This window comes from Cydia pomonella, chromosome 5, assembly GCF_033807575.1.
Source record: "Cydia pomonella isolate Wapato2018A chromosome 5, ilCydPomo1, whole genome shotgun sequence".
Classification (NCBI taxonomy): Eukaryota; Metazoa; Arthropoda; class Insecta; order Lepidoptera; family Tortricidae; genus Cydia; species Cydia pomonella.
The window spans coordinates 18,470,728-18,498,001 of NC_084707.1; the positions used below are offsets into that span (position 1 = coordinate 18,470,728).

At 37.5% G+C, this 27,274-nt stretch overlaps 3 protein-coding genes across 3 annotated transcripts; 1 reads left to right on the plus strand and 2 right to left on the minus strand.

Annotated features, from left to right (window-relative positions):
- The first annotated feature begins 275 nt into the window (after positions 1-275).
- On the plus strand, positions 276-7,609 carry LOC133517965 (ATPase WRNIP1-like). The gene is made up of 8 exons (XM_061851462.1): positions 276-1,153; positions 1,232-1,441; positions 1,549-1,721; positions 2,051-2,308; positions 2,629-2,803; positions 3,096-3,279; positions 6,500-6,745; positions 7,459-7,609. The coding sequence occupies exons 1-8, from the start codon at positions 764-766 to the stop codon at positions 7,566-7,568; spliced, it is 1,746 nt and encodes a 581-aa protein (XP_061707446.1). The 5' UTR covers positions 276-763; the 3' UTR covers positions 7,569-7,609.
- Positions 7,599-17,579, minus strand: LOC133517964 (DNA topoisomerase I, mitochondrial). Its single transcript, XM_061851461.1, has 10 exons — positions 17,423-17,579; positions 16,953-17,113; positions 16,381-16,869; positions 15,586-15,679; positions 15,128-15,307; positions 14,483-14,582; positions 13,949-14,102; positions 11,219-12,516; positions 10,777-11,053; positions 7,599-8,865 (listed from the first exon to the last, which is right to left on the minus strand). Exons 1-10 carry the CDS (start codon positions 17,462-17,464, stop codon positions 8,763-8,765), a joined length of 2,898 nt encoding a protein of 965 aa, XP_061707445.1. The 5' UTR covers positions 17,465-17,579; the 3' UTR covers positions 7,599-8,762.
- Positions 17,580-23,818: 6,239 nt separating this feature from the next.
- On the minus strand, positions 23,819-26,369 carry LOC133517966 (mRNA cap guanine-N7 methyltransferase). Its single transcript, XM_061851463.1, has 2 exons — positions 24,959-26,369; positions 23,819-24,621 (listed from the first exon to the last, which is right to left on the minus strand). Exons 1-2 carry the CDS (start codon positions 26,049-26,051, stop codon positions 24,518-24,520), a joined length of 1,197 nt encoding a protein of 398 aa, XP_061707447.1. The 5' UTR covers positions 26,052-26,369; the 3' UTR covers positions 23,819-24,517.
- Positions 26,370-27,274: the final 905 nt, after the last annotated feature.

Sequence of the window (27,274 nt, forward strand, 5' to 3'; positions counted from 1 at the left end):
GGTCATATGTATTGTATGACCTTAACGACATAATCCGTCGGTCACTTACCACCGTCAACGTTCCGGTTATACTGGAGCCTGCCTTTTCTTTGATTTGATTCCGTGGATGATGGGACGTGTGCTCGTGTGGGACGCAACTTGTGTTGACACGCTAGCACCTTCCCACCCCCACGGTACTACACACAAAGCCGGCGCGGCGGCGGAAGCGGCAGAGGCCCTCAAAAAGCGCAAATACGGGAGTCTCGACACCAACTACAACTTTGTTGCATTTGGAGTCGAGATTCTTGGTCCGTGGGGCCCCGCAGCACAGGGCCTATACCGGCAATTGGCGAAACGGCTGGTGGATGGGACCGGGGATAAGAGAGCTGGCAGCTTCCTCGCCCAACGCTTGAGCATAGCGATCCAGCGAGGAAATGCTGCCAGCATCCTCGGTACCTTGCCACGGGGGCCCATTTTAGATTTAGATTTTTAGTTTTATATAGTAGTTTAGTTAATTGTATTACTTATATATTTTTTTATTAACTTGTCTATAAAATTGTATATGTTTTTCTTGTATGGACTGACTTTTATCTGACATGGCTATTTGTACGTTACGTAGAACTAGGCATACATTTGACATGCCCCTCCCCCGCAAAAATCGGCAAACTGTTTTGTACAGAAAATTACAGTCAAGGCGTCTCCAGTTTTTAAATCCTCCAAGATAAAACTTGATCCTGTATCCTAGAAATTTCAGTGGTTTGACAAGTATGTAAACGCATCGTAGATGACTAGCAACATTCATTCAAATGTCACTGTCAAAATCCAATTCCCGGACCGGGAATTTCACGGTCAAATTTGCGACAAGTTGCAGTTGCAATTAGTGGTTTCATATATTTATATCACATTAATTCATAAAATATTGCTAGAGAAAGGATATGTTTCAGCACTCCAAGATTTTGTCACTATGGATGGCTCTGTAGCATGCCCAGTATGCAACCGAGATTTCAAAAAGGACCAAATAGAAGACCATGTCAACAAATGTTTGTTTCTCAACACACAACCTGAGAAAAGTGCCGCAAAAAGAACGGGTTCTTTTTTTAACAGCATCTCTCCCAAAGAAAAGCGATTTAAGACAGAGAACAATATAAACAACAACGCAACAAAACATATGGAGGTAAGTTTAAAATAATGTTGAGTAATATTTATACATGTCCTAAAACAATAGAACTAATAACTTTCTCTTTATTTCCAGCCTCAGCCTTCAAATTCTACTCCTAACAGCAATGGGAAGGAAGAACTTACAGGCAAGAGTGTCCCATTAGCTGAGCAAATGAGGCCTCTAAGTTTGGATGATATTGTCGGACATAAGGAGTCATTTGGTGCTGGCACTATGCTGCGATCAATGTTAGAACAAAACAAAATACCTAATATGATTTTATGGGGACCACCTGGCTGTGGTAAGGTAAATATCTTAACATATCTTATTATTCATATTTATTTTGTTGAGACACTGTTATCTGTAAAGTATGTATACTTATAAAAATGAATTTGTAATAATGTTTATTTTAGACATCAATGGCTAATGTTATTGCCCAAATCTGCAAAAAGCAGAAGAATTTGCGCTTTGTGAAGATGTCTGCTACAATGTCTGGTATTAATGATGTCAAAGAAGTGGTAAAAGTAGCCAAAAACGAAGCTCAGTTTAAGAGACAAACTGTTCTATTCATGGATGAAATCCACAGGTAACAAATATGTTGAACATAGTATGTGTTGTACCAAGGTTGATGGAAAAGTGTGCTTTGTGGGTATTCTAATAAGATCCTAATAGAATTTTTATATTATGCATTTCCTTTTAAACAATATTAATTCAACACATATTATATTCTCTAAGCTTTATCTAACCTCTAAGTAAGTGATTATACTATTTTTTCTAACAAGCATATTAACATAATCCATGTGCGTTTTGGTATTTAGTAGTTCATTGAATGAGTGACAGAGACTCAAAAACGTTTTTATGAACTTTTTGCAATTACTAGTTAAAAAAGAAACACCATATTTTTATGGGTTTCAGATTTAACAAACTTCAGCAAGACAGTTTTCTGCCTCATGTGGAAAATGGAACTATAATGCTCATTGGTGCAACCACTGAAAACCCTTCGTTCAGTTTGAACAATGCCCTGCTCAGCCGATGTAAAGTTGTGGTCATGGAAAAACTGACTGTTGATGATGTGGTGCTGATATTAGAGAGAGCTGTGGAGAAAAATAAAGATGCAGTTCTAGTGGACACAGAAAGCAAATTTGAATGTCCTACAGATGGTGATATACCTAGGTAAATAACTACTAGTAGGTATAGGTATGTAACTTGCGTTTGATATCAGTAATTACAGCTATGAGTTAATACAATCATTTACATACATGGTGATGATGTAAATAAAATACATGATGTAAATAAAATCATAGGATGATTTCTATTTGTTCTGCATTCTAGGATAATAATTTATTTGTTACATTTTCAGACTATGTTAGCTACAAGACAAATTTTATTAATATCATTACCCACTTGCTCACTGCTCAGGCATGACTAGAGCACCTATGAATGAAGCTTCTTTACTATAGTTCAAACTAGTTAATAATGAGATAAATCCACAGGTGTCTAGTGGAGCGCGCGTCGCTCCGCTGGCTGGGCGAGGTGAGCGACGGTGACGCGCGCGTGGCGCTGGGCGCGCTGGAGCTGGCCCTGGCGGCGCGCGCCGCGCCCGCCGAGTGCGTGCACCGGGCCGGGCCCGCGCTGCTCACGCTTGACGATATTAAGAATGGGATCAAGGTATGCTTTGCATTTGTGGTATCGACTGTTAGCTTCAAGGTGCCGGCAGCGGATCCACACGCCGCTCCGATGTGGGAGTGACACAGCGCTACTATATATGCACATATATAGTGATGTCCCGGAGCGGACGTCGGGGAGTTTCGCCGCAATCCTTCATTTCTTAGAACGCCTTATATTTGTAATAAAATAATTTATTGTTTATCATTCCAACTCCATTTTTTCAATTAAGTATTTCCAATAATAACCTGCAATAACTTTAACATCCATCTGATCATCATCACCTATTCCACAGCGTTCGCATATGGTGTACGACCACCACGGCGAGGAGCACTACAACACGATCTCCGCAATCCACAAGTCCATCCGCGCGAGCGACGACAACGCGGCACTTTACTGGACGACCCGGGCTCTGCACGGCGGCGAGGACCCGCTCTACATCGCGAGGAGACTCGTCAGGATCGCCTGCGAAGATGTCGGTGAGTACAGGTCACTTAATCACGGCACGTAATAAATAATAGTACAGAAAAGAAACTTCCTACAAAACCAAAGTTTGATAGCGATTCAGCAACGAATCATGCTGTCCCTTTCTAATATATGGCACTATCCCTTTCGGCTATTTAGGGTTGTCAAAATTCAAATTATCTTATCTGCGGTTGTGCACGCACAGGTACGACAAGTTGTACCAACCTTAATAATTGCTCGTAATAATGCTGAACCGAACGGAGCCGAGAATGCCCGAAAGCGACTACGGCGAACATGATCTCCGAGATACACAAGTACATCTGCACGATCAACGTCAACGCGCTAAGGACCTGTTCTACATCGCTAAGTGGCTTGTTAGGATCGCCTGCGAAAATGTTGGTAAGGTTAATGGGGAACACCTTCTTCCTCGCGTTGTCCCGGCATTTTGCCACGGCTCATGGGAGCCTGGGGTCCGCTTGGCAACTAATAATGCCGAGTTTTTTTTTTTTTAATTTATTTGAATCAAAAGAAGATTACAAAAAGCCTTAAACTACTTATCTGCCAAACTGAAGTACAGTTTGTTGGCAGAAAAAAAAAACTAAATCTACCCTCCATCAACTAGTATTGTAAATATTAATAACTATAGCCGCTTTTGCATACGTATGTATATTGAAACCTTGGTATGTTAAAACTTAAACTTCAGAGTGTGGAATTGGCGTAGGCACTAGTTTTTATGAAAGCGACTGCCATCTGACCTTCCAACCCAGAGGGTAAACTAGGCCTGGGATAAGTCCGGTTCCGGTTTCCTCACGATGTTTTCCTTCACCGAAGAGCGACTGGTAAATATCAAATGATACTTCGCACATAAGTTCCGAAAAACTCATTGGTAGGAGCCGGGGTTTGAACCCGCGGCCTCCGGATTGCAACGCATGCTCTTACCGCTAGGCCACCAGCGCTTTTTGTTGTTAATGAGGAACACAGGCATATAAAATTTATGGCTGGGAAGACCGTCATAGGGCATTAACTCTCGTATTTGTATCTATACATACGCTGGTCAGACACAGTCAGAAAGATGTCTTCTCTGCATTGACCTTAAGTATACAGGCCACACGGCCACGGCGGCCATGATCTCGGACACAACATTCACGCGACAGATATCAGCGCGGCTTTATTTTGAACTCACGTACAAATTAAATTACCCCCATCTACTCGAGAAATCTTTACAATAAGCTAAAAATAACCGCTGGAAGGTTACAGACTTGTTGAAAAATAATCATGATCATGACATGTACAAGGCAGTAACAAGGAATCTTTGAAGACGGAGTCCCATGTACCGATGTACCTAAATCCAGTCTACTGGTTAGTCTCATTAAACAAGCTGTTACAAACATAGTGGGGATCCGTTTAAGAGCATTTTCGATAACGTATTCTGATTAGGAAAAAGTAGATGAAAACATTTTTTTTAAAAATTCTATGGGGCAGGTCGAAAGAGTAAAGTAAGTATATAGGAATAGAGAGCCCTCTTGAAGCATTTTAAGGCAACTAATTTCGAAGCGCTATCTCTGATTTGCATCCGAAACTAGTTTTTTAGTTTGATTTCTTGTAACTTTGATAGTTTTTTTGTTTACAAGATATCAAACAAAATATTAACTTGTAAGCCGCCCAAGTAGAATATTATGTTAAAAAGTTAGCCGCCTAATATTATGTTAAAAAGTTTTAAAAGAATGGAAACCACAAAAAAGACATACTTTATAGTAAAGCAAGTATATGTTTATTGTTTTCAATTTGGTATACAAGATAGTAATGACTAGGTGTTGTAAGTACTTGAATTGTTCTTCTTTTTACCTCTGGCCATCTTTGTGTACAAAGCTGCATTAGCTTCGTCTTCTGTGACTTGTGTCTCAGTCTGACTTAGAACTCTTTCATGTGCGCATAACTGACTTGCCTAGTTCTCAACTGAGCGTTTCTTCTTTGACTTTAACATCCAACTGGATTTGAATTCAAGATATTCCGGAGGTAAAGTAAGGACAGGTAAAGTGCACATTAGGAGCATTCCTGGTAGGTAATTTTGTCTCGCTCTCTAGCTCCGTAAACAATTCGCACCAATTTTTTTTTATACTACGTCGGTGGCAAACAAGCATACGGCCTGCCTGATGGTAAGCAGTCTCCGTAGCCTATGTACACCTGCAACTCCAGAGGAGTTACATGCGCGTTGCCGACCCTAACCCCACCCCCCTCGTTGAGCTCTAGCAACCTTACTCACCAGATATTCTTTAAAATAAACACATGCGATGCGTAATGATGTCGTGGTTCAGGTACTTCTTGAACTAATGAATTTCAGGCATAGGACGTATGTCTCGTCTACGCACGTACCTCCATAGATGCACTATATCTCGTCTAACTTAGCGGTATCAAATTGCACAAATCCTGACAGAGTGTCAGCGGAAATGTTTGTTGTAAACAAAATTAAAATAATCGCTAAGGAGGATGGTATTTTCTTAAACTGCTACTGTTACCGACCACTGTTAAAATTTTAAACGTCCAGGTTTTGTAGCACTAGAACTATTGGGATTCTAAATTCCCTATTTGAATTTGACTCGTGTTTAATGTTTGCTCCGAATTTACTCTGCTCTGCTCTGCACTTTAAAATTAATAGAGAAATAATAAGTTCATATCAATCATATCTGTTTACATTTATTTGACGGTAAACAACAGTTGCTAGGTAACAACATTATAATAAAGATAGGTCTTGACATACGAGGTATATGCAACCTTCAACCTTCTTAATGTTGTATTCATGCCTTTAAATTGTACCAATTTTATAGTGACATCTGGGGGCTTACCGCGAAAACCGAAATTCGCAAATTGCGGGGATCTTTCTCTTTTACTCTTACTAAGACGTAATTAGAGTGACAGAGAAAAATGCCCGCAATTGACGAACTTCGATTTTCCCGGTAGTCAACTTTACGCAAAAGTAGGTTATCGGATGCCATTAATAGAAACCGCCGCCATCTAAACTAATGTTAACTACGTTTCTAAGTGTCGCCCCCCCTGGGCAGGTCGGTCGACCGATTCCTCCATACAAGGTACAAAAAATTTTCTCGTCAAAGAAATCTTCTACTTTTCCTAATTAGAATACGATACCAAATATGCTCGACGGATCCCCACAATTTTTAAGGCTCAGGCTCGTTAGCAAATATTACCATGATAAGAGTTGCATGTTGTCTTTTACAGGTTTGGCTGATCAGAATGCAATAGTGGAAGCCGTATCGTGCCTGCAAGGTTGCCAGCACGTGGGCATGCCGGAGGCCGACGTGCTGCTGGCGCAGTGCGCGGTGCGCCTGGCGCGGGCGCCGAAGAGCAGAGAGGTGTATGAAGCCATGAAACGCTGCCAACACTCTCTTAGAGAAGCGAAAGGACCATTGCCGCCCATACCTCTACACTTGCGAAATGCGACTACGAAACTTATGAGACAATTAGGTTTGTCTAAATTGTGAAATTATTCTTCGTCAAAAATTTTTTTGATACATTTTTATTGCCGACTGTACTTTCTCTCCTTAGCATGTCTATCAAGCATTTCTCGTGATCTTTCTAAAGCTACGGTCCGCCGGCCCACTTTTATGTGGCCCGCCATGTGATCCTCGGTATAGATTAGATACATAAGTCTTATCTTGAGGTCCGGGGCTACAAGGCAAGTCTTTGTGGCCTTCAAAAAAAAGATCGAGAATGTCCTAAAGAGGGTAAACTCATATGTTTTTCCACCGAAGAGTTCTTTTAGCTGCCTTCCGGTTACATCAACAGATCAGCTCCGTGTTAGCATAATTATTGCATTGTCTTCAGCAATACGGAAATATGCCAAATTAACCCTTTTCCAGGCGATTTGTCGAACACATACGTGTCAATAAAATTTCAACCTAGAGTTCCGATTTAAGCTTTACTGTACTTTCCTTCCCATCGTCAAATGAATCCAACGTTGACATTGGGACGACGACGCCCTAAAATCACCCAGTATATAATGTATAAAAAGTTCTTTCGAATCAGCTTTTATGGTTTGTTACCACCATACCACGCATTCTCTCGATACGGAGACTGGACGTACGGGGAATTGACATTCGAGGCCAGAATGTCTCGTTCTCAATCTCTTTATCAGACAAGTACAATGTATTATCAATGAATATTTACTTTTTTTGCAGGATACGGAAAAGGATATAATTTACTTCACAAAGACGAATCGTGTCTAACGTATATGCCGGAAGGTATGGAGGATGTGGACTTCTTTCGTGACGACGAGGGTGGGGGTTAGTTTATAAATTGCTACTAAAATAAAAGTTAATTATTCCTAGAGTCAATGTTTTATTTATTTGTGATAATCTCATTTTACATTCTCATGACATGGTAAAAATGTTCTATTTACAAGACACACACAAGTAATATTACAAATTTATCTATAACATTGTACCTTTCGTAACATTTCCGGCTTTGTTCTGCCACTGTATTCGATCTTAATAATATAAAAATAAAATACATACATAGTGTATATCCCTGATAATATAACTACTGCACATTGTGCATGTTCACACACGGTAATCACATCTTCAGCAGTGAATAGTTAGCCTTATCACAGTTCAGATGGTTACGATTCGAGCCGTCAAGAGCCGTAAAAATATAAAACAACTGTTTTTATCTCTGACTGTACACACGTGAAGATTATCCTTAACTCCGACTGATGTAATCTATCTATGAACTCTAAAAGCACGTACGCTAAATTTACCTATTACATATCATTAAATAGTTACATATTAAGTAGATAGATAGTTTCGATACACCAACCAAAGTACGTAATCTTCATATATAATGCATTGACGTTTTCATCGCGCTGCTAATTTAGATATACATATGTATCTCTATTTAATAGCACTAGTCTTAAACCATTTCACTCTTAAAAAATTAAAAGTACGAAACCATTTAAAACTATTGCTTAATTCACAGCTTTTTGTTATTATGATAAAAAAATACAAAGTCTCTAACTGCCTTACTCACTTTTTTATTTGAATAATTACTAGTCTATCTTGTCTTGAAACTTATTACACACCAATAAAAGGCGTATTTTTAAAATACAATATATTGAAAATCTAAGATATACATATGATAACAGATTGCAAGAAGGTATATAATATTAAATTAACTAAGCCTATACTAAACATAATGTCGAAACTAATGTTTCTAAATAAAATAAATTAGAATCAGACTTCTAATTTGGATCCTTTTTTTGAGGAACAATATTTTGATTTTTCGGGTCCAAAATGTTAGGAATACTACAAAACATCACACTTAATTTTTATGGTCAATAGTTCATAAAAGGGTACGTAAAAAATTGGAACGCTTGTAGGTTGATTGAAACTGTACACCCTTTTCAACTCATAGCCTTCCTTATGGACTTGACGAGCTGCATTTGTGAATTGAAGCTAAAACGTCTCGAATAATGCATTACATGCACCTAGAAAATATATTCAGGGCCGGCCATGTCGATCGCCCAGCGGAACTTGTCGCGCTGAGTCTTGTTGTAGATCTTCTCGATCGGCACGCCATGCTTCTTACACCTGTAAGTATAACCATTTTTAGTTACCAGACAACAGTGGCGGCACGTCACAAATATTCGTAGAGAATCCGGAGCTAATTTTGCTTTCCTTTAATCCATGAACCGATTGTGACAGTACTCAACGGGCTGAAATTACACAAGCCGGTGGGGATCGAGTTCTTTGAACGATCCGCCACTGACAGACAAAGATAACTAAGATTTCAAACCATCGTGTTGTACAATGAAATTATACATACCCAAATAAATCAATTAAATATTAAGTTTGGTTTTGAATTTGTCTTTGTTTTGTCCGTATTTTCATGAAATTGATTTGGAATTGAATGAATTACGGTAACTTATGCATTACATTACTCCAATATATAAGGTGCTAACAAATTTGTTCCCAATATTTATAAATTTATATTTATAAGTACAATATAATAACGCGTTCAGGGCACTGATGGGGCTGCCGCGATACTGCAGCGCATCAGGGATGTTTGCGGAGGCGCAGGTGGCGTGTTTTAAAGCTACCATGCGCTTGCGAGCCGCATCTCTGGTGCGACGCGTGCGCGCCAGCTCCAACAGCGTCCTGGCAATGATTGCGGACAAGTTTTGCCCGTACATGACATTTTGCTGTGGGCTCCATGCGCCCAGCAGCGCTGTGGTTAACACATTGAGATAGGTGATAACTGTCAATGTGTTAACAAAATTTTAATTTTCTATGTATAATTTTATTGTAGGTATTAATGCATGTGTACTCGTATTTGTAGTATAGTGTTTAAGTCTAGTGTTCCAAATTAATATGTATGAGTCATTATGTTTTTTAATAGCTGATAGTATTCGACTCCTGGAGTATATTTAAGAATGAAACATTATAGGTTATATCATGTTTTTTTGGAAAAAAATCGAAAACATATTTGCTTACAATTGTTGACATGACAAAGTGTTAAACATCTTGTAGTTAAATGCATAGAGGAACAATTTGACAGAGGCCGTGCAACTGACGACCAGCTGTTACACGGCAATGGCGGAAGGATTCAATGTGTGCGTGTCACGAATGTATACCTAGGCGGATTGAGTACATTTTCTCTAGTTTGGTACGAACACCTTTCTGGCTCGGGGATAAGGTTCAATACGTCATATGGCAAAAAAAGTGAGAGCGCCCTTCACTTTAGGTACAACTTCATGGATTAATATCGTATTTTACGAAAGATAATATCTTAATTGATTAACTTATGTATGAAAATTTATCCTGCCTCTTTTTTTCTTTCGATCGGTATAATTTTTGCAACATTCGACCACGCGTATTTAATTTTTTTTTCGAACAATTAATGCACTGGCGTTTAAATTCGACTGACGGCAGATTGGTGGATGAGACCGTCAATGTGTGTGTCACGCGTAAATACTACAAAATTAGTGGATGATGGAATCCTATTTGTGTTTTAGCGAAACTACGTCCTTAGTATTCTAGGTCCATGGTTAAATGCACATGATGATTAATTTTAGAGATAATTGTTCTAATGTAATGTACAATATCGGTAACTAATTAGTTAGCACCTTATACCGGGTGTGGCCCGTAACAGGAGCAAAAAATTAAACTGTAGGCTGTACTCCTCAAACAGACCAACATTTGTTCAGCAACTTATAAAAATATTTTTTATTTAGATTTTTAGAGCAATTTAAAGTTTATTCTAAGACACCATGTATTGCGACTTTTGTTATGTTTAAAGCGTGACAATCAAATCAACGTCAATTACACTGATGACAGCGTACATCGAAGGTAATATTTAATTTGTATGAAAAATAGAAAGTCTAAAGAATTCATAATTTTCAAAAACCGTTGATCAAATGTTGGTAAGTTTAAGGAGTACAGCATACAGTTAAATTTATTGCTCGTGTTACAGGCTACACCCGGTATATGTTTAACACTTACCAAGCAACAGAAATACGTGGATCGAGATAGTTGAGCTTAGAAGTTCCAAGTGCAATAGTTTTGTTTTCATCACGATCGGTTTCCTGAAGCTCTAATTTCTTCAGTTGTTCTTTCAGACGTTCAAGAGCCTTTTTCTTCTTATCGTGGTTAATTCTCTCCTTTGCGGATCCGCGTTTGGCGGCCTTGGCGGCGTCTCGGCATTCTTGCTCCGCCTCATCAACTTGATCACGCTTCACTTGAATCTTTTCTTTCAAAGCTTCCATTGATTTAGAGTGACCTATAACAACATAAAAAAATTAATAACAGTCAAAACTTGCAAACCAAGATATTGAGAATTGGTACTTTATATCCTCAATTACATTATATGATATGGCATGTGGGAAATAATGTAAAATGCAAATAGTGATAATAATAGAATTCATAATGCTGAATATTTACATACCCTTAGGTACAGCACGTTGATGGTTACACAACACGGCCACGGCTCGGTTGGCGCGGTTGTACGCTAATATCTTCTCTGGTATTGACGCGTCACCATCAGTAAGCTCATCCAATTGATTTTGTAGTGTTATAGATGCATTGTAGGTACGGAACACTTTAGCAGTTAGTCCCGGCATCAAATCTTTAAGATGTTCATTTAGCGTTTGCGTGTTGAGTCTGTCAAACAGGTCATCACTGTCTTTTTTGTTCTCCATGAATAGTTCAAGATTCTTAAATACACGTTTCTCTACTGGCACCTCGTTATAGTACCTAATGGAATCTTTACCCAGGAAATCAAATACGACCACATGTTCTTTACCATCTTTTTCCTTAAATAACTGAATGTGTTCCACACGCAGTGAGCAACAACCGACAGTATCAGCCTGATCATCATCCTTTTCATTACCAGCTCTCAATGCAAGTCGATCAATGAAATAGAGTGCCACAGCTCTTTGACGGACGCGCATTTCTTTAGCTTTCCAATCATTGCGGTAAGTGTCTCTGATTTTATCAATACATTTATGCAGCTTCCTTGCAGTTTCATATTTTTGCCAATCTTTTTCACCTTTCAACTTTGAACTAGGATTTAGCATAACATACTTTGCTTGACCCTGCACATTTTCTGTCCATGATGCTAACCATGTAACTGTGTTGTCGTGTCTGACTTCTTTCCATTTATGACCTGCAGGCGGTTTGGGTATTTTACTGTCTTTCGAACAATTTATAAGCACATCTTCTGGCATAACTCGTCGCTTTAACATACCCATTTTAGGATGCTCTCCACGCCCTCTGAAAAGGCCTGGAGGTTCTATTCTGAAATTTCCTATTTTCTCTTTATGTCCGTCTATGATGCAAAATCCATATTCTTTTTGAATTTCCTCATTTTTAGCTTTTAATGCTGCCTTTTCTTCCTTAGTTCGGTTTTTATTTTTCTCAGATACACTCTGGAAATATGCTTGCATTTCTTTAAAATCACATTTGGAGAGATCTTTGATTAACTTAGTTTCTTCATGGGTCATCACTTTACGCCAATCAGCAAAGAAGTTGGTGTTGAACACAGACTTGGTGGTGTAGTCGTGGTCCAACATCCGCGCGTAGAACCCGGCGACCTCCTCTGCGTTCTCGGACAGCCTCATCACTTTGCCGTCATAGCGGAACTTGACATTTTCGGGTAAAGGCTCATATTCTGGTGCAAACAATGGTCCCTTGTGTTCCAAAAACTTCCATTTAGTTCCGTCATCCTTCTTTTCTTCCTCCCACCTTAGCAAATAAAAGAGATTTTAAGTAAATTTTTGAGCTTCATATAAATCAATAACAAAAACAATGTATCTACTAACAATAACTACACACTTTATTCTCAGACTCCTTAGTTGCCGCAAAACGATATGTTTCGGTTTAGGCAATGTACACCGATAAAATGTAATTAAATTGATACCTATACTAAAAAGCGTCATGTCTAAAGATATAACCTAAAAAGAGATTGTCACATTGACACGACACTGTGGCGCCATCTAGAAATTTATATACTGCTTTTAGTTACAAAAACATTACACAGATGGCCTTCTATGGTACTGTTAAGGTTCAACATTTGATCAAATTTTTTTCGTCAATTACGGCATAACCAAAAAGGAATAGCATTTTATTTGTAGCTGGAATAATATAGGGATAGAAAAAGCAATGCGCCAAAAGTATGCGCCACACTATGTATTAGGTTTAGTGAATATTCAAGGTTTTATTTTGTCATCTCAGCATGTATTGCTACAAGACGGTGCTCGTTTTTTTTTTATGTAAATGATAGTATCAATGCTGAGGAGGTTAGCTTGTTGCGAGTTATCTTTCCATTGCGATGTGGGAGAACAATGAGGAACCAGAGTGAATATACTTATAACGCTCCTTTACACTTCGCATCACGCAAAATAGGCACAATGGTTGTCGAGTTGCGGAAAATGCCCAGAAGCACTAACTAACTACACTTCGCATTCATAAGTATCTACAAGGGTTACTTGCGATTTGAGGACAACTAATAAGCCACTGCACTGGCGCAGTGGCTTATTTATCTACCTTTTCGCAGGACAGTTTCTGCAGAAAATGGTATAGATAGGTCATACATAATAGCAATAAGGATGCAAGGAGTAGGTTAATTCTGTCATCCCTTTTAAACCGCTCGTGATCAGTTATTCTAATAGCGATATAACTATTTTTGTAGGCCTTTATATGAGATGGCAAATAGATACTTTTGATGTACATACTATTTCAATAGTACATTACGATACAAGTGCGAAAAATAGGAAATTCGAAAAGAGTGGCGATAAATTAAAACACGACCGAAGGGAGTGTTTTAAATCGACACGAGTTGCGAATTACCTATTCGCACATGTATTGTTCAACGTTTTACAGTACATATGGCCCTTTAAATGTTCGACACAGTAACGTAATATGCTAATTTTCGCACTAGTGCTATAAAGCAGCACCATATGTACTGTATGTTTGCGTCATGTTATATGTAGCGCCAAAATTACTAAGCCTGATTAGACTTGGGTGGTGAGATATGCTTAAAACTTAAGTTTATCTGTGTCTAAATCATAAAGATTTATGTGTATGGCAGGTGTAATTTTTTTGACTGACACTATTTTAAACAAACCCTTAGGTATTGTTCCTGTGGCAGAATGCAGTTTAAGATAATATTGCTCACCATTTCCATACTTCTCCTTCCTCTTCTTGCTTCTTCTTGCGCTTGGTGGGACTGACACTCTCTTCAGGCTCATGTTTAACTTTAACGGGCTTTGACTTTGCTTTCTTTTTAGGTTTTGGTTCATCTTCTGACATCTCCTCATCATAACCAGATTCTGTTTTGAGAAAATGACAAAGATAAATTTTGATACCAAGTTTATACATCATTTCGCAATAATCAATACATAATCAATTAGTCAGTTTACAAAGAATAGTAAGTTATTGTTTATATAGTTGGCAGATCGTTTACATGCCAATTTTGAATCTGATTGAACTATGAAAAATGGCAACGTCAAAAGAAAGATAATCAGGAATATAAGGACGCCCGCTAGCTGGCGCGGGCGAACGCACGCGAGTGCCATTGTAGGTAAAATCCGTGGTTCACGACCGCGCTAGTTAGCGTTGCTCATACTATTTTCGTTCACTGGCTCCATCTAGCGGACACCCTAGATGGAAGACTAATCCAAATGATAGCTGCATAGGGTACAAAACATACCTTTTTTAACTTTTTTCTTCTTTGTTTTTTTCCGCATGGTCAATGGTGTGTCATCTTCACTCTCACTGGGGGCCCGACGCTTAGGTGCCATGCGCGCTGACTGTGTAATTTTTTTGTTATCAGTTATCAAGAATTTAGAAAGTAATCTAGCATACAGCAGACCTAGAACTCTAGCGTCTTTTACGCGAACAAAACAGATTTTGAATTTGGTCCTTTAATTACACAATAAAAGTTCAAAATAGCTGGTAGAATGTGTACACAAATTTGTATATAGTCTTAGAAGGTTATGGTACCTGCTGGTTGCTATGTCCTGGACTTGTGCTAATTAGGTACCGCATCTGTGGCTCTACCTGACTCACTTGACAAGTGGTTATGAAGAGTAGCCACCACACATAGAAGCTCCCTTCCATGTTAAGTACTTTACCAACATCCACGCCACTGGGAGCCAAATTATTGTTTTTTATTTTATTTTGGTATGTACAGGTCATAAACATAAATACAACGGAAATGAACTGTTCTTATATATTATCTTATATTGGAGCATCCATAAGTGGTGACTGACGTATTTGTAATACACCCTCTAGTAAGGAAGTGATCTGTAGGTAAAACTAAACCTGCATAATATTTTAAAAGGAATTAACTTACCAGAGGAGTGTCTTCCTCACTCTCCTCCTCAGGAGGCAGCTCCGACAGAGGCTCATCCTTGAACTGGGACAGGGAATAGTCGCAAGATGAGGCAGTTGTGTTGTTGACAGCACCAGCATCATACCCATCATCACTTTCTTGCTCTTCTTTAACCTCACTTTTTAATTCTGGTTCATCCAACTATTAAAAGAACACAAAAATAAAATTTGGAGATTATCTGGTGAATTGGGAAAGTATGGTTGGCAAGATAGTAAAGTAAGCTGTGATTAGAGCACAGGGGTCAGTAACCTAAGGCTCGAGAACCGCATGCAGCTCTTTAAACCTGCAATTGCAACACTTACGAGCTTTGAATTAAACTATAGTAGCTCTCTAAGATTCCCAAAGCTAATGATTTGCACTGCGGTTGGCTCTTCAAAAGTTTGCAGACCCCTGAACTAGCAACAAACAATATCTTATACCTGCATTGGCTCAATCTTCAATGGATCTTCAGTCTCAGGTTCAGACTTAATTTTTTCATGTTTCTCACTGCTACTCTTTTTATCTTTGCTAGAACTAAGAAGAAAATGCACCGTTACTGCGTGAGACATAGATTTTAACTAAATTTGTGACAATTATGACGAATTATCAATAAGTACCTAAATTCTATTTCTTCTAACCATTTTAACACTTTTAATTTGGTCATTAATTTTGTCATGTTGTTGTTGATAAGTATTAATATGAATATTATATTCTAGTATCTGGAAATTTATTTAACAAGTTGACATTTGACATATACTGTCATAGTGATGCTATAGGTAACACATAGGTAATGTATACCAAGATAAATTAATTAAAAAAAAAGTTATTTTAATAAAGAGGACTTTTATTGTCCAGATGCTGGCAAATAGGTTGTAATAATCTGTATCAACTACATTTTTCATTTCATTATCAAGCCCATCACAGATATCTTATAGCATAGCTTAGCACCACACATGCCAACAATTCCAAAATATATATTGCTATCTGTCCAGCACCTGCATTGTGAGAGAGGCAAAATATACCACAATATTAGATGCCTTGCTTTAAGATATCGTAAGATACCAAAATACATATTATAGCTATGTATGTGGACCCTGTCAAATGGTACATAAAATATATCCTAAGATGCCTTGCTACAAGATATGTTATGGTATATTATCGCTCCATCTGTGACGGACTTTATTTCATACAAATATATGATAGAAATAAGATGATATAATTATTGTACAACTAACCTATGCTTGTCTTTATCTTTACTGCTGCGATGTTTGTCTTTATCGCTGCGGTGTTTGTCTTTGTCACTTCTGTGTCGGTCCTTTTCTCGGTCACGATCTTTGTCCCTTGACTTGTGCTCCTTATCTTTTGATGAAGATGAGCTCTTGTGCTCCCGGTCCTTGTCTTTAGATGAGGATGATGATTTCTTTTCACCATTGCTGGTGCTGCTCTTGTGCTTATCTTTATCCCGATCACTCCTGTCCTTGTCGCTCCTGTCTTTATCCCTATGTTTGTCCTTATCACCGCGGTGTTTATCCTTGTCACTGCGTTCTCTGTCCTTGTCTTTACGGTCCTTGTCACTGCGTTCTTTATCTTTTTCACTGCGATCTTTATGCTCTTTTTCACTGCGATCTTTGTGCTCTTTATCACTTCGGTCCTTGTCTTTGCTTGAGGACTTATGGGAGCTACTGTGGCTCTTACTGCTGGAGTGCTTTTCTTTATCTTTGTCTCTATAAATTAAAAAATCAATGATAATGATTTTTCCCACGTAGGTATAGAACACAGCATGTTACGAACTTTCTAGAAAACTAACCTGCTTGAACTGCTGCTGTGCTTGGAGCTCTTGTGGTCGCGGTCCTTGTCGCGATGCTTGTCCTTGCTCGATGACTTGTGGCTGCTTTTGTGCTTCTCAGAACTACTATATCCGTTGTGGATACCGTTCACGTGTTCAGTTTTATTACCATTTACTTTTCCCTGCGAATCAAATAAGCGAATTCCTTGACATGTATACTAAAGCACTTAAAAACAGGAAAACTAAATTCTTATGTCTTAAATTAAAACAAGAGTTCCTATTAATGATAAGTATAATAATTTTTTTCAGTAAATTTTATAAACCGACGCCTCGCTCTTCGGGGACTTAGTCGTTGACGCCATATTGGGACTTAGAAAATTTTGCTTCACGGGTCGTGTCCACCAGTAAATAAGATATTCTACGGCATAGTAGGCAACAATAACTTAACAAAATGATCTAGATTAATAATTAGAAATGATTTGAATACTTACTGACTCACAATCATTGTCGCTAACTGGGTTTTCGACACTCATTTTGCCTACGTATACTCAACGTTGGCCCGAATAATGAGAGAGATTACATGAGAAGTGTGGCCGAGCCAACAGACAGCGCAAATTCTAAGTGTGGTGAAATGACGAATACGCATGCGCCCCAGCCGGTCAGTGAACAAGCGAGTGCAACTTCAGGTGAATGACTTCTTAGGCTCATATTTTATACTGGCAACAATTTTAGTCAAGTTGACAGCCAAGGTGCTTATAAACGGACTGGAGGTTGAACGAAACTTTTGAAGTACCAATTACATTTACACTTTATCGAGCCTGAAACCGGGGCCTATCGCGAAAACCGAAATTCGCAAATTGCGGGGATCTTGCTCTTTTACTCTCACTAAGACGTAATTAGAGTGGCATTGAAAAATAATCGCAATTGACGAACTTCGATTTTCGCGGTTATAGCCCATTTCGGGCCCGAGAAATGATATTTTTTCGGTTTCACCAAATGTGAGCACATCGTTTACAATATATAATGTTAAAAAATGGTTCATATGCAAAAATATCAAACGTTGAACATTTTTGGCAATTAGCCTCCTAAGTCCCAGTCATTTTTGAATTTTGAACCTTTTATTCCATTGCAGTTCATAATACGATTTGAATTTGTCCTTATATAAGGACATCGGGACTTAGGAGGTCAGAGACAAAGTATTTTTTACATTTCAAATATTGTTAACGAAATGGACAACCGAAATTCACAAATCGCGAGGATCTTTCTCTTTTACTCTCACTTAGAGGTCATTAGATTGAAAGAGAAAAATGCCCGCAATTGACGAACTTCGATTATCGCGGTTATAGCCGTTTTCGTAATTGGTGCTAAAATGTAATTGGCGCTTGAGAGAAATGTTTTTTCCCTTTCTACAGTAGTATTCTATAGCCATATCCGTCAGTAGAAAAAAGCGGCAAATTTATAAAATGTAGGGGCGAAGGGTCCTTATGAAATGACAAAAATCGCGAAATGTCCCATAGAAAATTTTAAATTCGCGCCTTTTTCTACTGTCTAACTTGTTTGACCGGCTATATTGAAATTGTTATAAGGTTTTTAACCATGGTTTAACACTATACAGGGCGTCCCAAGACTATGGGACATCAAGGGAAAGTACCTTAAATATCGTAGATAGGATATTTTGCTGAAAGAAGACTTTATTTTATTTTAAAAAGTAAGTAATATTGCATTCAAAGAATTTAAAAAAAAAATTTGAAAATTGCTTACTTTTTCTGGGAATTAAACCGAATCTTGAAATTTTAATCAAAAATTTTACTCTATTCATTTTTTTTGCGATATCATATTTCTGAGATGACTTATTTTTATGCATTCTTTCGATTCTATGTCTTATATTTAATGTCAATTTCTGCCAACCTTAATAATTGCTCGTAGCAATGCTGGGCCGAACTATGCCGAGAACGCCCGAACGATGCAGTTTCTCCACTCCAGCTTCACGCAATTGGGTACTTGACACATGTTGAATATTATAACAAAATTTAGCTAAATGGATAGAAAATGAGCCATCCATTATAAAAAAGTGGAATTTAAAAAATTATATTGAGATTATAAAAAAATACAAGGCTCCAAACCCTCAAAATATTTTTTTATTGTCTTTTAAAACTAGAAATGAAAATGGTACCATTCGATTCCTTACATTTTTTTGAAAAATTAAATGTATGACAACTATACATATAAACGCAATATTTCAGGGTCAAAATGGCAATTTCCTTGATCTTCCATACATTTAGGACAGACTTATATAATGTGACGTCACACCACCTTATCATTTTGTTAGAGGCGTTTCAATCGTCGAGTGCGTCAGAGTTTAACTCTCATTTCTGACCTTTGTGTTGCTTAAATGCCATGAGTCCTATATAGACATTTGATCCTCAGGAAAATTAAGATCGTTTGACATTATTTACAAAAAACTGTCAAGTAGCCAATTGACGAACTTCGATTTTCGCGGGGCGAAAAGAAAGATCCCCGCAATTTGCGAAAATCGGTTTTCGCGGTAGGCCCCCTGATTTCGATAAGTGTTGTTGTAATATGGGAAAGGCGGCTGTAAGCTAATCGTAGGTGGCGCCACTAGAGTTTGAGACAACTCGACCAACTCGTTGTATGAAATTTATAACTTAAAAAAAATATTTATATAACTTTTGTTATATAACATTGGTTAATGTTTAATAAAACTTCATAATTAAACTCTCTGTTAGGGATTGCAATCCGGTCCGGCGGATCCGGTAATCCGGCCGGATCCGGCACTTTTCAGGAGCTACCGGATCCGGTAAAAATCACCGGATCCGGTCAAATAAAAAAAAACGCCTAAATACAGCACGCACAGTGCGGTTTAGATGAGGAAAAGGCGACGGATGAGAGGTATGAACTTGAACAGAGCATAAAACGAATGAAAACGTTTAAATTTAGTTAAATAAAAATATATTTATTATGACGATGACTGGGAACAGAAGTTGCCTTTCATGTTGGTGGCACGATACGACGATTACATAAATACTGTAATAGAAGGAAATATTAAACGATGGAGATGCCATGGAAGGCATTTGTAATTTATGCTAAAGAGAAGAAAAGAGTGTCATAATGTTGTGATAGGAGATTAAAAGTAAACAAATGAGCAGGATTAAGTCGGCAGTACTCAACCGACTAGAGCTGGGCTAATCAATATGTGTTACATGTGTGAATGAATATAAGATTGTAAGTTTGTATTGAAAATGAATGTATGAAATGAAATGATAACATTGATAATCTTTAGTTTACTTCGAGTTTATATATATATATGATAAAATATTGTTTATTTTCTATTCAAATTTGAGAGAGAATCTTTTGTATTTACAATTTCATCCAATCTTATGCAATTTCCTTAATGGTACATGCTACTCTACGTCTAGCCAATTCTTTATTTGATCCATGTAACTTTTCTTAAGGAGTCCCTTTCCGCGATGGATTTCAATTCTACACTCTATTATTTTTCACATGAGATCGTCGTGTTGTGTAAGTCGTGTTCCATTCCCTAAAATTTGACCAATATACTTTTCTGTAAATAAAAAAAAGGTATTTTTTTTAAATCATACAGACTACTACTTTCTTGGGCAAAAAATGAGGGAAAATTTAATATCATTTTGGTTAATAGTAAAATATCTTATTTTCTTACTAGAATGGATGTCAACGTTACAAAGAATTCAATCAAGGAACAGTTACGAAAACTTGTCATTTCAAATAGTTCCAATTCCCACCCCACGTCCCATTACCGGGCTTTGGAAACTAATCAAATTTATAATTGTAAACGAAAATTTGAGCACTTGTGAATGGTTATATATAATAAATGACCGATTTCATATTTGGGTTTTTAAGTGATATTGACAAGGTCACACTTTTTACTACTAAGGGTTATTTTATTGTTAAGAAGTTATTTATTAACTTCAAATTATAGATTTAGGAATACGTATTACGCAAAAAACTAGAAAAATATGTCATTTAATTAATTTTGATATCCCTATACCAAACCGGATCCGGTCCGGCCGGATTATGGCCAAAATCCAGCCGGATCCGGCCGGATTGAAAATCAATCCGGTTTGCAATCCCTACTCTCTGCATAAGTATTAAACTTTGTATCTGAGGCCGAGAAACTGTCGGATAAAGTTTTGAAGCCATTTAAATAAAAAAGCGGCCAAGTGCGAGTCGGACTCGCCCATGAAGGGTTCCGTACCATTTATGAAATATTAAAAAAACTACTTACTAGATTTCGTTCAAACAAATTTTCGGTGAAAATTTGCATGGCTATCATATATATTTTTTAGTTTTATCAGTCTGTTATTTTAGAAGTTACAGGGGGGAACACATTTTACGACTTTGGAAGTGTCTCTCGCGCAAACTATTCAGTTTAGGAAAAAATGTTATTAGAAACCGCAATATCATTTTTGAAGACCTATCCATAGATACCCCACACGTATGTATTTTTCAATTTCAGTTCTAAGTATGGGGAACCCCCAAAATTTATTGTTTTTTTTCTATTTTTGTGTAAAAATCTTAATGCGGTTCATAGAACACATAGTCTACTTACCAAGTTTGAACAGTATAATTCTTAGTTTCTAAAAAAAGTGGCTGTGACATAAACGGATGGACAGACGGACATGACGAATCTATAAGGGTTCCGTTTTTTGCCATTTTGCTACGGAACCCTAAAAAGTTTTGTTTTGACAGGAGCATGTAGGATATTTTCATGTACCTAGGTAATAGTCGTCTGTTTAACGCAATAAAATTGATCCTCATGAAAATATGGACATCTGACTGTAACATAGTTAAAAGCACTTTTACGGGAACGCAAGGCAACCGTAAAAGGAAATAAAAACCGGCCAAGAGCATGTCGGGCCATGCTCAGAGTAGGGTTCCGTAGTTACTCTTCCGTCACAATAAGCTAAACTGGAGCTTAAAGTATGGTAGATTGTTAACCAAGGGATGAACTGCGGGTGTACGTCTTTTTATTATGAAGGGGAAACTTTTTGCGATAACTCAAAAACAGTTAAACCGATCATATCCGCTATAGTTTTCATTTAATGTTTTTCTTAAGCTCCACTTCCAAGAATTTTTTCATATTTTTTGGACCTATGGTTCAAAAGTTAAAGGGGGGGGGGGGGACACATTTTTTTCTTTCGGAGCAATTATCTCCAAATATATTCACTTTATTAAGAAATGTTTGTTGAAGACCCCTATTAGTTTTGAAAGACCTTTCCAACGATATCCCATACTGTAGGGTTGAAGCAAAAAATAATGTTCACCCCCACTTTACGTGTAGGGGAGGTACCCTAAAAAAATTAAATTTTTAGATTTTATTGTACGACTTTGTCGGCTTTATTGATTTATATCCTTGAAAACTCCTTATAATTCATCCAATTATGACAATATTTGCAAAAAACATCACCTTATCCCAGTACATAAACGTCGACAGATTGCAGATATTACTTATATACTTAATATTTTAAATGGTAACATTGATTGTCCTGAATTGCTCGCTAAGCTCTCCTTCAATACTCCATCTAGGTCTAAAAGATACTTCCCTCCCCTCTCAATTCCTTTTTCATCGCGTAAAAACAGAAAGAATAGCTTTCTACTACGAGCTGGTAAAAGTCTAAATGAACTAACGAAGGAGCGGGATATAGACGTTTTTAATAGCAACATCACAACTATAAGACGGATTCTAACAGACAAATTACTTGAGTGAGAGAGTCGTATGCCTTGGCATTGGCATATTATTGTATCGATTAACGTATTAATTTTACTAATAAGTTTTGGTTGCTTTGTTCAGTATATAATATAATAAGTATTAATATTTAAAAATATTAGTGGTAACACGTAAAAAAAAAAGAAAAAAAATCTAGCGCTAACCAATCCTCTATCTACCTGTTATCTGTTAACCTGTTGCTGCCGGTGGGAACCTATGATTGGCTCTTTGTTATTTATATATATAACTACTGTGCAATTTATAGCTGTTGGTTCTCCGAACAATAAATAAATAAATATATCCATGCCAAATTTCAGCTTTCTAGCACTAACGACCACGGAGCAAAGCGTCGGACAGACAGACAGACAGACGGACATGGCGAAACTATAAGGGTTCCTAGTTGACTACGGAACCCTAAAAAAGACCTCATAGATAGGTTAAGTATATTTGGCTATGTACTGTTTTCACTCGAAAATATTATCCTTAGAATATGAAGGAAAATGTACAATATCAACAAGTTAATATTTTACGACCAAAATAATAATTTTCAATTGAATCCAGCATTAAATGTCGATTATGAGGCACCAACAGAATTCGCCTGTGATGTAAATTCTTACAGAGATATCAATGCAGATTCAAAGTTCCCACCTCTGATCATGTCTAATATTAAAAACTATTTAGACCGGTACATAAATATCTCATTAAATTAATACAAAACTTATTCGATTGTGGTAACTCACATTTCCATTATGATAATTTATTTATTCAAAGAAAAAAGGCGGGGCCAAACTAATGTCATGTCACACACTCTAGTGGCGCCACCTAGTAGCAAAGTTTGGCAGCCGCCTTCCCCATTGGCTTTTGGAGCAATGCTGAGCCGAAAGAAAGGGATGAGTATAGTTTTCCTGGTTCTTGCTGACTGTCAATTTTGTGTTTGCCAGACTAACTTATGACTTTGTTTCGACAGACGCTTTAAATTGTTATGATATATTTCAATGGGTTGAATTGTATCCCATTCCTCAAATTATTCGGTCTTTGCTAATTTTACCTACAACTAACTTTGTCAAATAAGTATCGAATGAAATGGCCACGCCATACGGCTTCGAGTAATAAATTTAAACGAGGTATCAATTCATATAATAAAATAGTAGGTCAGTTAACTGGTCACATATAAATAAAGTTTTGTTCAGATCAATGATGCACTTGTAAAAATTAGTTTTAATACAATACCACTGACATATATTTAAGGACGGGCCTTAAGGGCACTAAGAATGGTGCTAGTTCAGTGGCGGCTAATCACAGAATTCGAGCCAATAGTGCAGTCTAATGCCACAACGCGATTGCTTGATGAGTTCGCATCACGCGCGCAATTGGTTGCAACTAGTTGCGTTAGACTGCAGAACATACTGACCCCATTCCTATTGTCCGTAAGGTCCATCTTTAGATATGTCAATGTACAATAGTCAATACATATTTTCCAATCATATCTAAGCAATCAATGTTGTAATAGCTTTAAATTTACCAATTTCTGACATATTTTAGGTAGTGGAGAAGCTTACTTTTTTTTAACAATAAAAAATATCATATTAAAGTTACCTCACGCCAGGCAATGATGATTTTAGTAGCACCACATACCTGATATCACCATGTTTTGATTGTTAAATAATCAATAACTAGAAAATTCATATTTTGCTTATTCATGATACCTATTTTATATTAACTCAGATTAGGTAGGCATTTTCAAAAAATCTAATGTTATGACATATAGATTATATGACAAATCATTACAATACCGAAGTAGGTCAATGCATCACTTTTATCATTTACTTTTTGATTGATCTGCTGAACTTTTGCTATACACTGGTTTTCCATTGGCGTCCCAAGTACTCTTCAGTTTTTTGAATGCAAACGCCATGTAGATAGCTGTAACAAACAAAGAATATATAAGATGCCCTTTATCTCAGTAATGATCCTTTAAGTTATTAATACTATTTCCATTTATCTAGATTCAATTGTATTACTAGTTTGCTTGGCTAAGAAATAGACAATCAACTAGGTATACATTACATAGCTAATGAATTATCAGACTGGCAGCTCATTAGACTAAGACCATGGTAACACTACATGCGATTTTTATAGCACAGACATGCAAGTGTTATTGATAGGCCATAATTTCATAGAAGTGTGGCATTTTAAATAATACTTGCATGTCTGTGGTATAAAAATCGCTGCAGAGTTATCTTGGTCTGGCTCTACTCACTTGCAGCTTCCCATTCCCTCTGGCTCATAGTCCCAATTCTATCTCTATCAGACTTCTTCTCCATTTGTTCCCAATGTTCTTTAGCATGTGTATAATCAGTCTCTTCTCCAATAAGCTGCTTGCCGGGTGGAGCAGGATAACTTTCAAAACACATGATTCTATTCAACAGTGTTTTATATTTTTCACAATGGTCTTTATAAAAATCTGCAAGCCCAGCACTGTAAACAAGTTCTAAGCCATACTCTGCGGCAAGTTTAACAAATAATTGGAAATTAACCAGAAACTCCGGACAGTCTACTACTCCTTCTAAATGGAAGTCATATTTGGCTCCGAATAATGGATAGCCTTCCTTCGGGTCAAACAGCAGTTTAATATTGTAGATTTTGTTTCCAAAAGCTCCATCAGGTGATTTCTGTGCTCTTGACACTATTTCATAAGCATTAGGAATAGTTCCAAAAAAATAACCATCAGGTTTCAAACACTCAGATATGTTAGTCAGCATTCTACGAGCTTGAGCTAAACTCTCAAAACTATAATGTAGTCCAAATTGACAGCTGACAACATCAAAACTGATTGATGGGTCACGGTACTTGTCCCTCAGAGTATCTTTGGTGCAGTCTGCAGCAATGAACTCCGCGGCAAAGAGCCGCCCACAGCGGCGCCGCAGGTCTTCGTAGCGTGTCTGGCACTGTTGCACTGAAACCTCCGCGATGTCTGCAAAAACTGCACGTTCTACTCTAGCTTTCTGCCATTTACTTAAATCACCACCTTTACCACAGCAAATGTCGAGAACTCTTAATGGTCTTCCATAATCTTTTTCCCGTATTTTATCAGTATATTCTTGAATAAGAACGCTTTTCACCCAATTGTTAAAGTTTCTCAAGTAAAATATAGGAGAGTTAAACCTTTCCTTCAGTCCCTTCTCTTCGAGGTGATTGTAATGTGCCGCCACGACTGAAGCATGCTCCTCGCCCTGAGGCAGAGAAGCCGGTGGCGCTGTTCCAATGTTTTCAGAATTATCACCGTCGCCGGCATGATCTTTCAAATCATTTCTGGCTGCAAGTTCAGCACCATCATCAACTATACTGGTCATATCAATATACTATATATATCTCATGAAACACTTAATGTATAATGTTTATTGAGATTTTATTTAAGGTTTTGTAGAAAATCTAGCTTAACCTAAATTTATGTCAGCTTTTGCGCGAGCGGCTTCTGTATTTAGTAAAACTGCCACGTAAAATTCAAGACTCGTGGAGTAAATACCGAACAAAGCGCCTAATGTGGATAGCGGACACACGAAAATTAATAAGACACAAATAAGCGAAAATTATAGATTGAATTGACTTGACAATTAAGTTTAGTAATAATGAGTATATAACCGCTATGACACGAAACACGAATTTACACGAAGGTACGAATGAACGAATGAATGGAATGAGATTGGGATGCGCTAACGCTAAGGATTTTACATTCAAACTAGATGTTACATCTAGCCACTCCGTTGACCCAGGCGGGTGAGGCGCCAGTATTTGAACGAGTCACATTTTTTGTTTTCATTGTACCTCCACTTTCCATACATTGTACTTTTGTGCATGTGATTGCGGTCAGACATTGTCGGCACAGACGTTTTCCAATGAAATAAATAATAATTAATTTTGAATTTGAAAATAACTGTAACATATCAAAGAAAATTAAATCCAAATGAACGTCATTTATCATTCAAAATCATCATTTAAAAGTAAATTCTTCCAGCCAATACAAGGGACCAACTCAAAATTTGAATCAAATTACATTTGACTTTGCCCCGCATGCAGACAAAATGTAACTTTCTCGTCAGTTTTTGAACAATCAAAAGCCTTTACCAGCTGGTGTGGTGAAAATAAAACTATCATAATTATTAAAATGTAATTTTAAAATAGTTGTGTGACACTGACATTCCAGGACTTCGGGATTTCGGGATTACTGGCACGGGCGTGACGGACGATACCGAAGTCTCTGGAACTCCAACAGGTTCTGCGGTTTTTAATATCCTGGGTCAACGGGGATCCGGGATTTTAGAAGCCGTGGGCCCAATTTTGTAAAGTTACAAGTTTACTTGTTTACAACTGTAATTATCTGTGTGTATTTATACAACACCTATAGCCGTTCACAGTGCATTACAGGTGCCTGTAACCTGTACTCTTGTAACTTGTAACTTTATAAAATCGGGCCCTGGGCTTCTAAAATGCAGGGCACCAGAATTCCGGGGCAAATCATATAGGATTACGTGACACTGAGTATCCGGGAATGCAGGACACTTGGAAACCGAGACTT

Bases quoted from the DNA above. Each gene is read 5' to 3' on its own strand.
- LOC133517965 (XM_061851462.1), top strand. From the start codon at position 764: ATGACTAGCAACATTCATTCAAATGTCACTGTCAAAATCCAATTCCCG. The intron at 2,309-2,628 runs GTAAATAACTAC...ATAAATCCACAG, and splicing joins ACAGATGGTGATATACCTAG to GTGTCTAGTGGAGCGCGCGT. The intron at 2,804-3,095 runs GTATGCTTTGCA...CCTATTCCACAG, and splicing joins ATATTAAGAATGGGATCAAG to CGTTCGCATATGGTGTACGA.
- LOC133517964 (XM_061851461.1), bottom strand. From the start codon at position 17,464: ATGAGTGTCGAAAACCCAGTTAGCGACAATGATTGTGAGTCA. The intron at 15,680-16,380 runs GTTAGTTGTACA...TTTTCTTCTTAG, and splicing joins AAAGATAAAGACAAGCATAG to TTCTAGCAAAGATAAAAAGA. The intron at 14,583-15,127 runs GTAAGTTAATTC...AAAATTACACAG, and splicing joins GTGAGGAAGACACTCCTCTG to TCAGCGCGCATGGCACCTAA.
- LOC133517966 (XM_061851463.1), bottom strand. From the start codon at position 26,051: ATGACCAGTATAGTTGATGATGGTGCTGAACTTGCAGCCAGAAATGAT. The intron at 24,622-24,958 runs GTGAGTAGAGCC...TGTTTGTTACAG, and splicing joins GAGGGAATGGGAAGCTGCAA to CTATCTACATGGCGTTTGCA.